This window comes from Cydia strobilella, chromosome 12, assembly GCF_947568885.1.
Source record: "Cydia strobilella chromosome 12, ilCydStro3.1, whole genome shotgun sequence".
In the NCBI taxonomy this organism is placed as follows: domain Eukaryota; kingdom Metazoa; phylum Arthropoda; class Insecta; order Lepidoptera; family Tortricidae; genus Cydia; species Cydia strobilella.
Genome location: NC_086052.1, coordinates 12,679,948 through 12,693,612, shown reverse-complemented (window position 1 = coordinate 12,693,612; position 13,665 = coordinate 12,679,948). Strand labels below are relative to the sequence as shown.

The 13,665-nt window shown below is 43.5% G+C and overlaps 1 protein-coding gene across 1 annotated transcript in view; it reads left to right on the top strand.

Moving 5' to 3' along the window:
- The window catches only part of LOC134746162 (sarcolemmal membrane-associated protein), a 57,201-nt gene that overhangs the window by 30,887 nt on the left and 12,649 nt on the right, over positions 1-13,665 (top strand). Inside the window, exons 3-7 of the mRNA XM_063680466.1 lie at positions 4,439-4,579; positions 8,425-8,559; positions 10,641-10,859; positions 11,460-11,609; positions 12,065-12,166. Of these exons, the coding sequence (XP_063536536.1) occupies positions 4,439-4,579; positions 8,425-8,559; positions 10,641-10,859; positions 11,460-11,609; positions 12,065-12,166 (747 nt within the window). The remainder of the gene's footprint in view (positions 1-4,438; positions 4,580-8,424; positions 8,560-10,640; positions 10,860-11,459; positions 11,610-12,064; positions 12,167-13,665) is intronic.

The window sequence follows — 13,665 nt, the reverse complement described above, 5'->3', positions numbered from 1 at the left end:
GCCTATTATTTAGTTTTAAGTAGGTACCTAATGGCGTTCGTTGTGTATGTGTGATCACGTAATCCGAAGGCCTATACATATTATACGAACTTGACAAGTTGATATTTCAGCACTCCATCAATTGCAACTTAACTCTCTTGCTCTAATATAGCAAGGAGGTAGGTACGAGTGAGATGCACTGTGAGTGATACCTATGAAAATGAGATCATTTAATAATGTTCGAATTGGCCTCTCGTAATAACCTCGCGCAACCAGAGACCATTATTTTGGTTAGCTATAGGCGATTCGCTCAGTAAGTATTAGTAATACAGAACCAAAGGCCGTAGGCGGAAATTAGTGAGAGTTAACCCGTTCAAGGCTCTAATACAACGCTTCGCTACATGTGGGATGAGTGATCGCTGCGATGTAATCGCGATGTCGTGCAGATTAACTTGGTGATTATGATTATGACACGGTCTTGCATCGCCGGGCTCAGAGACATTTATAGGAATAGACCTCGATAAATTGTATAAAATAATGGTTAAAAAATCTTTGCTTCACTTGTGATTAAGGTGTTGCAGTGATAGACAATAGGTTACCGATAAACCTATTTGCGTTTTTTTACACAGCTAAATATTTATTATTATTTATTAATTTCATTGCACATTAAAAAAGGGGATAAGTGCACAACTGCACAATAAAAAAACATGACTGAAGACTAATGCAATCAGTGACCAATGTGATTTATACATTACCTACAGTTGTTTAATTGCTTAGATTGTGTATATTCTGTTTTTTATTCCGTAGACTAAAATTACATTTCATGTGGTACTAAGAAATGTCATGTCTTACACATGAAACGTCATTTTAGTCTACGGAATAAAAAAAACAGACCTTAGTTTGTTATTATAAAGCGATTTGATAACGAATATACTAAATTAAATCGATTATTAATTGACGTTTGCTTCTCATCCACTTCGCATTTAAAATAGACACGAGTTAAAGACATTTAAATAGCTTCGACCGAATCGAATTATGTTTCACTTTATTAACCGACCTCCAAAAAAGGAATTGGTTCTAATAGGTTCGACTTTTGATGTTCTTATGATGACCCAATGTCATTTAAACATGCAAATACCTGAAGATCTGTAGGCTATGAAGAAATTGAAGAACCATAGAGCGAAATGAAATGAACAGAAAAGAGCGAAGTGGAACCATGGAGGCGGTCCACGTAGTAAGGCGCGTTGAAAAATATGTAATGATACTAATGAGAATGAGGATGACGGACACGGACACGAAGAACATAACATGACAATAAGCATAAACATGATAAACACGTCACCAGCCTTTCTCCGAGTGTTCCACGGCACTCACCATTTTTTTTATTAATTTTATTATTCAAATTAGTAACACAGCATGACAGTAATACCAAGACACTGCGAAACTACAAAATAAAAGAAAATACATGAAAACAAAAAAAACAATACACAATGTGTGTAATTATGTCATAAAACGTAAATTAAACAATGGATTTGGGCGACGACGTAACAGCGTTGTTGATGTTGTTACTGTAGAACTCCATCTTTAATTCAGCCGATATTTTTGCCCGTGGCCTGATGATGAAACTTGTAAAGAATTGATGGATGCATACAAAGACTTTTTAGCGCGACTTATGAACATCTCGGAAACCATAATGTCTTGATGGAATTTGCAACTATGTCACAAGTACATCATACGACGTTATTTCCGATTCTCATCTCGGTGTACAGACAGCCAATATCGGAAAAATATGCTATCCGGATCCCTAAAAATGGTTTTCAAAATTTCGTTCTGTGAGCGCCCCAGCCTTTCCCAAAAGGAAGTCACACGTGCCCTCATCACCGCGTAGAAGTCCGGCACACGCGCATCGGCAAACATGCCGGACGCGCTGCAGCAGCGTGGCAGCCTCATGAGGGCGCGAAATGCATTATTATATTGCACCCTCATGCTGCTGTACGACTTTCGTCGAAAAGCTGTCCAAAGTTGACAAGTGTAAAAACACTGGCAATATGCATTGAATAAAGTTATTTTAACGTCGTTGCCACACTTGCCAAATTTGCGCGCCAGCATGTTACAGCGGACCGATAAGGCCCTTCGCTCCCTCTCCATGTCCTTATCGTCCTTGAGATCCTCGGATAGGATGTGCCCTAGATATTTGAATTGTTTTACAACTCTTACCGCATCTCCATTCAATCTGACCTCCTGCACGTAATCCGGACCCCTTCCCGCCCTGAAAACTATCATTTCAGTTTTAGACACATTGTACTTTAATCCGTGAGAATTTACATAATCCTCACAGATCAAAAGCAATTTTTTTAAGCCTTTAATTGAGGGACTTAGCAGCACCATGTCGTCAGCGTAGCTGAGGCTGTTGACGCACGTACCACCAAGATGACATCCAGTACGCGAGCCCCTCAATTTCACTATTAGGTCGTTGACATAAACGTTGAAGAGATCCGGAGACGTAAGCCCACCTTGGCGTACACCGCATTCTAACCTGTAACTGTTAGAAGTCGTGTCGCCCCACCTCACACGATTTGTTTGGCCTCCGTACCAGCACTTCAACAGCTCCACTACCTCTCTCGCAGTGCCTAAGCCGTACAATTTGTCCCAGAGAATTTTATAATTGACTAAGTCAAAAGCACGGCTCAGGTCGAGGAAGCACGCATAAACCGAAGTTCCACATTGCACATTGTAGTTTTTCCTGAGTCACCCGTTGACCACGAACTCTGTAAAGGGTTCGAAACGTCGGGATGTATTATAAATTCAATATACGCGATATAATCCGGTTTCATAGTTTTATATCAGAAACAATTTATTTCAAACATAGACTCCTATATATCCAGTTTACGAAACGTCTGTGTAATTACTAAGCAGAACATACTATTAAACCATAATTCTAGCCTACGTACGTTGCATTACCGCTCTTCGCACACTGCAATATGTATTATAAAGGACCACCAATGCTAATTTGCTTTTGTATAAATTTTAAGGCATGTTGTAATATTTTTGTTGGCTACTGTACCTCTGTCAAAAGCCAACGCTGCTCCAAGTTTCAGTATGATCATGTTTTCCGCTAAATATAAGTTATGCTGCGTTGGCTGCGTATTCCATAGCATACCTAGCAGTTATTATAATATGGATGAAGCTATGCGAACTAAGAATGGAAGTTATAAAGCCTAATATAGGCTTGTATCTGCTCTCCTATACTGATTATTTCTAGCAGAAACTATCCAATATTTTCGTAGCATAGCTTTGACTTAATGTGGCCCACTGATTACTAGTTCGCCGGACGATATCAGCCTGTCAGTTGTTCGGAACTGTTAACTTTTTGTTCTAACTGACAGGCTGATATCGTCCGGCGGTCTGGTAATCAGTGGGCCCCTTAATTGTTTGTACTACGTATTATCACTATATGAAAAAGCAGCCCGTTGGAATTAAACCCAAACAACGACAAAATTATAAATTGTCGATCAAAATCTAGCCTACAACACGAGGCGCCATTGTGTCCGTAATTTGGAGGTCGACATTAGATATGGAGCATTGTTGCATTGCATTCTTAATTTTAGCTATCTGGCATCAAGCCGTCGGGCATGGAATGTCGTTTGTTGTGTGACCGCTTGTTTGTTTGGTCATCATTATCCGCTCAGATGACTGACGTACCCAGTTTGTGCAGAAAATATGCAGTCGCATTTCTTGCTATCCACCTAACTTGCGGCCCTGGCGGAGCCACGAAAAAGGTCATAGAGCAAACAACTTAAAAAAACAAAGATGAAGCTGCAAGCGTCATCGTCGTCCTTGTTAGGTCGAGTCAGCTCTTATGCGTAGTCGTAGGTACCCGAGGCCTAACGTAATGCTATGTTTGCCACCAATAAAGTTCTGTATTCTGTATGACAGGTTGTAGTCGGTTATTCAACTCCTCGCCAGGCTTACCCGAGGGCCCCTGGTTACGAGGCTGCGAGCTAAATTGCTAGACGCTGCAGCTTCATCCATGTCAGCGTCTACCGTATAAAACTGTTATATACTTGTCATTATCAGAAACGCGAAGGCGCGCTGCAATTTGTAGCGATTAGACGGCGCGGAATAACGTTTTAAGCTTAGGTTTTTCTCCGTGGCCTTCGACTTCGAGTTAGCGTAGAACCTCTGCTCTCCTGCAATGTCCACATCGCCTTCACTTCGGTCAACCTATTGTCTGTTTCCCAGTCCCGATAGGCTCCGTTGCAGCTCCGTAAACATCCAAACTCTCATTACTGTAATTTATCAGGCGGGCCGTATGCTTGATTGCCACCGACGTGGTATTAAAAACAAATTTTTTTTGTAAACCTGTGTTGTGTACAATAAAGTGATTACTACTACTACTCCGCGAAACTGACCATCCTGTTTCAGTTTACCTTTCTGACTAGCATTTGTTTGTTGACAGGACAACCAAAGCAGCAACGGCACGTTCATCAACAACAACCGGTGTTCGATATCGAAGGAGCAGGAGCCGCACGAGGTCTTCTCAGGGGACGTGGTCCAATTTGGCATTCCCGTCGTTGAGAATGCTACCAATTCGGAGAAGGTAAGTTTTACAAATGTAACGCGGTTATCAAACTGACGCTATAACGAGATAGCCCGTATGATGCACGTATTACGTATATCCCGCTCGTGCACCGAATCTGCCGCATACAAAGTGAAGACTATTTTAGTCAGATTTAATAGGCTACATGACAAATTTTTATTAATGGTATCAATCGATCGGGTTTGTGTTTAGGATCAAATGTCTATTGCATTAAAGCAATACAAAAGTCAAAATCGATAGCCAAAGTCGAGTCGTACTTCACTCGCGAAACGCTCCTAAGAAAACCATAAGTGAACGTGACGTCAAGGTCACTGAGAGCCCATCTTGAAGAGAAACACAAACTACAAGAAACTTGCGTTTTTGTCGGTGAAATATTGCGTTTAAATTATGTATTTAGTTGCTAAAATGTAAGGAATAGAATGGTACTCTTACTTTTTTGGAAGTTAAAAAAAAAACCGGCTAAGTGCGAGTCGGACTCGCGCACGAAGGGTTCCGTACCATTACGGAAAAAAACAGCAAAAAAATCACGTTTGTTGTATGGGAGCCCTATTTAAATATTTATATTATTATGTTTTTAGTATTTGTTGTTATAGCGGCAACAGAAATACATCTGTGAAAATTTAAACTGTCTAGCTATCACGGTTCATGAGATACAGCCTGGTGACAGACAGACAGACAGACGGACAGCGGAGTCTTAGTAATAGGGTCCCGTTTTTGCCCTTTGGGTACGGAACCCTAAGAGAGGGTAAAGGTGTAAAGGAGCGTCTCGAGAATTAGCTACAAGAATTCAAATGACTTGTGAAGTTTTTTTTTACAAAATACTGTATCTTCTCTTTTTAAGACCTCTTGTAAAAAATGCATCATTTCCTATGATTGATAGATTGTTTTATTTATTGGTAAAATCATTATTTTACAGGTCAAGATTACATTGCAATCATATTTATGTATATAGTGAGATTACAGTACTGATACTATTTACATATTCTAACATTTGCTTATATATTTACAACAAAATCTTAAACTACGCATAATAACTAACCATGAACTATGAATATTTATATACATAAATATCTGTAAAAAGTCTGCGTATCACGAAGTTAAATTTACGGACGCGTAAAACCGTAACGAATGTCATTGTTATATCACAATTTAGCACCAAAATTCATGTTTTGATGTTTGGACTACCTACATGTAGGTATTTTATTTTTCAACAGAAATAACTGCGCCTTATGAATTGGGTTGTACCTATTAATAACTAATACGGTTGTTTCCTACATTGTGATATTATGGGAGTTCGATAACGTGTGGCACATAACTCAACGACATTTCCGCTACCATGTATATACATTTTTTATCGCTAACGCTAGAGACTCTAAGTAATAAGGACTGATCATCTCGACACGAAGTCGTGTCGAATTCTAAAACCACGTAATAATTGCCGCGAAGTGACGCCATAATGATAAAAAAACGCAATCTGGTATCGAAATTGATCGTCCTTATTTATTATCTGTGTTTAATTACTTTAACTAATAATTAGAGCTACATGAACGGTTGTCACTTCAACTATGCGTTTTGTTTCCCACTTCAACTACCTATGCGTTTTATTTCCCACGGAAACAACTGACAGAACACAGTCGTCGTAACAGATCTTTGTTTTTGTGATATAAATGGAAGTATCACACTGGCTGGCGAATTCGCTAATAAGGAAGCTGCTCTTTCCTTATCAGTCAGATTGTATGCAGAAGTATTCGTCGGGAGAGCGACACGTGTATCGTTAAGAACTCAGCTATGGATCAAACATGTATCGAAATGATATTCAAGTCATCATTTCCATAAATTACTTACTCCATATTGGTGTTAACGATTTATGATTAAAAACGAAGTAGTTTAGACTATTTGCTATACGCTACAATCTCGCGAAAAGTAGTAAATTTGTTGTAATACGCACCTCTTAATATAAAACGTTAAAGAAAAACACTGATCATTGATTATGGTGAACTTTCGAATGAGTAAAGTTTATGGCTCACACGCCATTTGTAGGATGTTGGTCATGTAGGATAATTTAGCGATCGCTCCTTTTCCCAGTTCCCACGTGTGAAATATGTAAAAGCGGGACTTAGGCGATGCACACGCTGACGGCGGTTTGCTGCCGCGTACCTATATAGCAACAGATTTAATAATGTATGTGTCGGCGGCCGATCGTAAAATCAGGCCAATCGTAAAGTTCCTATGTAATGTTTTGACGGTAGTCACATTAAACCAATAGATAGGTAGAGTTAGACAAAGAAAAGTCTGCAGCTGTCGTTCAATAAAAAAACTATATATGGCAATGTTTTTAGCTGTCACTAAACGTCATTCATATGGCATGTGTATTGTCAGAATCGTATAAATATTTGTTGTGTTACTTGTGTTTTGTGATAAACGGGGAAGACAAAACCGTATAAAAGCGACTTTTCCGCATGATAAATAAATTTACAATAATAAAAAATCAGCACGAGGCTATTCAAGCTGAAAAGAGGCAATGTTTACAACTAGCATAGTTTAGGTTGCTTCAGATGCCCGAAGGGCAAACTGTTCAGAATAAGAACAAGGGCTCCGTCGACTCGGACAACGAGACAATGATTTTCACGATTCACAATATGCCTGGGAATTTTGTGATCTGCCTGATTTTACGATCTGCCGCCGCATATATATGTTCCAGTACATCCGTTTATTAATAAATAATAAAACACTTAAAAGTAAGGCCGCGGTGCTGGGCGACTAGCGGTCGTTCACAAATTGAACTCAATCAAATGTATAGGTACATATAGGGACCGTGCGCGTTGGAGGGTCTGCCATCTTGTGGCCTGAATCGGAACCATAAACATGTACATCACATGTACATTGACACTTCACGCCAAAGCAAGTGCTGCCATCTTGTGGGCTACTTTGGAAGCATAAACTACACATTTACGCCTCGCGCCAAAAATCTGACGTCTCCTGTGCTGCCCCCTACAGTTTATGCACGCTCCCTATATGCCCGCTTGTCGCCCCGCTGTCCGCTGCCGTCGAGAACGCTCCCTAATACCCGCATCTTTCAAATTAGTTGCAATGCGATGCGAGAAATGTGATGGTGTATCGCGTGACAAGTGACATAGCGGTTAGTAACATAACAGTCCAGCTGAATGATTATATACAAGGATTCCATTTAGTCTTTAGCCTTTCTCTCATTTAGTGCACTGTAAACAAGCTAGTTAGCTAGTCACTGAATGTAGGTCCTACATTTACATTGTAGGCTAACTAAGGAATCGTGTCTTCATTTAGCACGCAAATGCGTGTTTGCAATTACATTCATCATCATCTTGCGTTTAATATGTAAACGATATTTCATGGTGTAATTATCTTGTCAATTTAAAGCTTGTTACTTGGTATGCATGTTATTTATGAAATTCATTTTACGAATGTGTATATATAAAACGTAATACTCTCAGATCTAAAATTTTCAATAAACATACTTATGTTATTAGGTATTATATTTTTATCATTTATTGTCAGACAATAAATGTTAATGCCTGTGAACAACGTTGGGAACAAATCAAATTATTTTATTAAATATTTTTATTTGTGTTTTTTAAGTACAAACAGTCACACTACTATATATAAATTATAAACTGTAATAGATGTCAATGATGTCATATTATTAAGAAAAAAGTGACGAAGCCCTCCAGTGGTTAATGCCTGTGGTAATAGTTAACCCAAATCAGTAGATAATCTAAGGTAAAAAGAAATTGACCAAAATACGTCCCCTAAAAGATTGTTAAGTGCATTAAGAACACTTTCTTAAACACGTGTGTATTTATTCGCAGAACACGTTCCCGCCCGTGGTTGCGCTACTCAAGCTGTTTCACCCCGACGGCAAAGAGGCAAAGCTGTCCTTTAACCCCACCATGACTACGCCGCTGCACCTCAAGGAACTGTATCAGCTGAACAGCTTCGTACAGGTGCGTACCATCGTCCACAATATTAACGGTAACTGATAATTCGTAAACCTTATTGCATAGACTTAAGGTTCACCAATGATAAGCCAAGAGTGTTGCTGTTAGCACCTTCAGTAAAGCAAAATCTGATAACTTGTACAATAGCTGCTTGCCTAGCCTAGAGTTCAAGTTGGGATGGTCTTTCAAACCTCGTAGTCGTACATTATGCGTGGTCAAGTTGAAAAAAGTGAACGCCATTATAAACTTGTTTGTTGATGTTCAGATTGCGTTAAGAATCGATATTTAGATGCCAAAGTCCCCTGTGAAAATACTCAATAAGGTATTACATAAAGGTTGGTAAATGGGGCTACAGTATGGGGTTCTTCAAAAAAGGAGTGTACAGGTTTTCAAAGGGTCGGCAACGCGCGTGTAATATCTCCGGTGTTGCAGGCGTCCATACTTGATTGCCACCGACGTGGTATAAAATAAATGGAAGGGATGACGTAAAAATGGAAAAAATATGCAATTTGCATTTGAAAAATTATCTTAACACCGGATGTAATATGATATAAACTGTATAGGTACGAATCTACGAATAGAAGCATAATTGTTTTCTAGAAAACAATAAACAATACTGATATGTATGTCATTCCATTACGGCACCGAGTTTATTGTTATGAATTCCTCCTTATTAATGACGTTGATAATGTTCAACAAGTAGGCTTGAGAGTTGATTTGATGCTATTTACGTCGGTCGTTCTATATCAAGTTACTTACATGGTTTGCGTGGTGTTATATGGCGCTTGTGGTTTACGATTATTTTCATCATATAGTCTCCTAGTGCACGTGTAGGTGCCTGAGGGTCTAAGGCATATATTTAAATTTCGTTATCTGCCTCTCTGTCGCTCGAATAGGCAAGAGTAGGTAATAGAACCATTGCTCGTCCATTTGAATTTGTTCGATTACTCTATGCTTCTGTTGTATTAGCAGGGAAGCAAATAGCCTCTCTCATGTTGGAATTAGGTTGAGGGAGCCAATGTACCCGGCTATTTTTTTCCGAGTTACTGTTCCCTAACGAACTCAAATAAATGACTTTTATTTCCGTGCTGGATTACTATGGACAGCCTGTATATGTAAAACAAATCGTCTACCCTGTTTGACTTAGCTCGCCACGCCGGTCTATCGGAACTGGTAATACTCGTTTCAGTCTAAAACCAGGCACAATCAAATGAATAGTCAAAGATATTGTACAATAACCTGATCTTTTCTTGTTTTCCCGTTACTCTGTCATGGAACATTATGTAATTTAATAAGGATTATTTCGCGTTTGAGGGTCAGTAAGGGCTACCAGGTAAATATTTTAGTTACCAGCGGCGCAAATTCATGACATGCACGTTTATTAGGTACAAAAGTTCGCGTGGCAGATATTTGTGTAAATCACAATGAATTATGCAAATTACAATGACCGATTGAAAATATGGCCTTTGGTTAATAGCAGTTTATTTGCTATTTAATTTGGATTCAGTTATTTTATTGGTAAACAATTTCTGGGATCATAAAGTAGTAAAAGTCGAAATCGCAGCATTATTTATATGCTTTCAATCTTTTTCAGTCCGCGGCACACTTGTATACTTAAAATTTTATCTCTGCGCCCTAACCTAGCTAGGCTATTCGAAATAGATAGGTAACATGGTGAGGGTTTGCCTCACGGCGCCCCTCTTTACTGTCTACGGTGTACCCGGGCCCTCAGCACACAGTTTGTTAACCCCTGCTTTAACACACTTAAAAATTCCTGTTATATTTACCTGGTTATTACCTTAGTACCTTTTACATCAATTTTTTTATTATTTATCGGATTACTATGAATTGCGTAAAAAATGGCGAATCGCAATTACAAAATAATTAAGTATAGAATTCCTACTGTTTAATAAAACCAATGTTTGAAAGTGGAAGGTCATGACTGATTAAATCATTTTGTGCATGACATTATGAATGCTCGGTACAGTCGTGACTGCCGTGAGCCGTGAGCGGTTGAACAATTTAGTGATACACCACTGCCGCATGTCCTCATACATAATGTTACCTGTCCTGCCCTTACATTTTAGGAAGCGATCCAGCGCGAAGCCTCCCTCGAGGGCCGGCTGCGTGCGCTCCGCGAGTGTGTGCAGCGCACGCAGGCCGAGGCGCGCGCCTCGTGGGAGCTGTTCGTGGGCGAGCAGCGCCTCCTCATGCGCGTGCACACGCTCGAGACCATGCTCGCGGCCGGCAAGCAGCCCGAGGCGGCGCACGTGGCGCAGCTGCTGCACGACAAGAAGAACTACCAGGTCACTAGCCAACCTTGCTTCAGAGACTCAATGAGGGTCTTTGTTCTTCACGAAACATATTATTATATTACTACTTAATCAGTTCAACGCTTGTTGGGCTTCTAACCTCCGTGGCGACCTGACATAGACCGACTAACTGACTGGCTGACTGACATGCATATTAGAATATTGGAACAACCGACATTTAAATTCAAAATTAGACATGACAATCACAAGACCAGTTGACGACCAGTTCACGACAGACAGCGGACGACGACCGACCGATCAACGCTCATCACGACATATTGTCATTTCACCTCTGTGAACCATTTTCGCTACATATCTAGAAATCCATGATAATGGCTACGATCATAGTTTAGCAGTGAATGAGCAACTGCACACGATACATTATTGTAGTCGACTTTGTAGTAGAATCCCTATATTTGGACGCGTGTGTGAATTGGATGTCTATAATTAATTAACTACCTAGGCGGTGCTGAGACAACCGTTGTAGTTTGTTGACAAATAAAAACTACAAGAAATTTAAAAATCGCCTACAATGTTTTTCTTGATTATTATGAATCGACATAATTTAAGAAGACCTATCATATATGATTACAGGAGGTGGCAACAGAGAGCCTTCGAGCCGCTCACGAGCAACGACTAGCACTCGAGGAGACCCTCGAGCGGCGCGGACGGGAGACCGCCGCGTTACTCGAGCACAACGCCGCGCTGCGGCTCGCCGCCAAGAACGCCACGGCCGAGCTACAGGTGCGTGCTTCATACCGACTGTCGACAGACTCGACAGACTAACAACGACTTTATCGAGGAGACTCGAACACAGCGCCGCGCGGAAGCATAAATTTAGTTTTTTTTTTCGGTTTTGGAATGTCAACACATCAGCTACACGCTAGGTGTGTTAATTTTATCTTGGAAACGGGGCGTTTGGCACTGAAAGTGAAGATATAAGGATTTAGATAGTTGTTTGAATATTTATATGACTTTTGGGTACCTATATTATCGCATTCGACTACCCCAATAACGGACCCCAATATACTTATTACCTAATATTATATACATCACAGTCAGGTTGAGTCAAAATCTGCATAGGAGAATCGGAACTAGTGCGATTTAAAAAAATTTCGTGGGGAATCAAGTTAAATGGCCGTCCGCCACATCAGTAGTCAGTATACGTCTGTTAACAATTTAGTAATTGTAATTTGCAGAAGCTGGCAGCGCGGTGCGAGCGCAAGATGTGCGCGGCGCGCCTCGCCATCGCCGCCGCCGAGGAGCGCGAGTTGGCCGCCAGGAGCCAGCTGCCGCTCGCCGTGAGTATTGTTGTACGAGTGTACGGCGCTCGCCATCGCCGCCGCCGAGGAGCGCGAGCTGGCCGCCAGGAGCCAGCTGCCGCTCGCCGTGAGTATTGTTGTACGAGTGTACGGCGCTCGCCATCGCCGCCGCCGAGGAGCGCGAGTTGGCCGCCAGGAGCCAGCTGCCGCTCGCCGTGAGTATTGTTGTACGAGTGTACGGCGCTCGCCATCGCCGCCGCCGAGGAGCGCGAGTTGGCCGCCAGGAGCCAGCTGCCGCTCGCCGTGAGTATTGTTGTACGAGTGTACGGCGCTCGCCATCGCCGCCGCCGAGGAGCGCGAGCTGGCCGCCAGGAGCCAGCTGCCGCTCGCCGTGAGTATTGTTGTACGAGTGTACGGCGCTCGCCATCGCCGCCGCCGAGGAGCGCGAGCTGGCCGCCAGGAGCCAGCTGCCGCTCGCCGTGAGTATTGTTGTACGAGTGTACGGCGCTCGCCATCGCCGCCGCCGAGGAGCGCGAGTTGGCCGCCAGGAGCCAGCTGCCGCTCGCCGTGAGTATTGTTGTACGAGTGTACGGCGCTCGCCATCGCCGCCGCCGAGGAGCGCGAGTTGGCCGCCAGGAGCCAGCTGCCGCTCGCCGTGAGTATTGTTGTACGAGTGTACGGCGCTCGCCATCGCCGCCGCCGAGGAGCGCGAGTTGGCCGCCAGGAGCCAGCTGCCGCTCGCCGTGAGTATTGTTGTACGAGTGTACGGCGCTCGCCATCGCCGCCGCCGAGGAGCGCGAGCTGGCCGCCAGGAGCCAGCTGCCGCTCGCCGTGAGTATTGTTGTACGAGTGTACGGCGCTCGCCATCGCCGCCGCCGAGGAGCGCGAGTTGGCCGCCAGGAGCCAGCTGCCGCTCGCCGTGAGTATTGTTGTACGAGTGTACGGCGCTCGCCATCGCCGCCGCCGAGGAGCGCGAGTTGGCCGCCAGGAGCCAGCTGCCGCTCGCCGTGAGTATTGTTGTACGAGTGTACGGCGCTCGCCATCGCCGCCGCCGAGGAGCGCGAGTTGGCCGCCAGGAGCCAGCTGCCGCTCGCCGTGAGTATTGTTGTACGAGTGTACGGCGCTCGCCATCGCCGCCGCCGAGGAGCGCGAGTTGGCCGCCAGGAGCCAGCTGCCGCTCGCCGTGAGTATTGTTGTACGAGTGTACGGCGCTCGCCATCGCCGCCGCCGAGGAGCGCGAGTTGGCCGCCAGGAGCCAGCTGCCGCTCGCCGTGAGTATTGTTGTACGAGTGTACGGCGCTCGCCATCGCCGCCGCCGAGGAGCGCGAGCTGGCCGCCAGGAGCCAGCTGCCGCTCGCCGTGAGTATTGTTGTACGAGTGTACGGCGCTCGCCATCGCCGCCGCCGAGGAGCGCGAGCTGGCCGCCAGGAGCCAGCTGCCGCTCGCCGTGAGTATTGTTGTACGAGTGTACGGCGCTCGCCATCGCCGCCGCCGAGGAGCGCGAGCTGGCCGCCAGGAGCCAGCTGCCGCTCGACGTG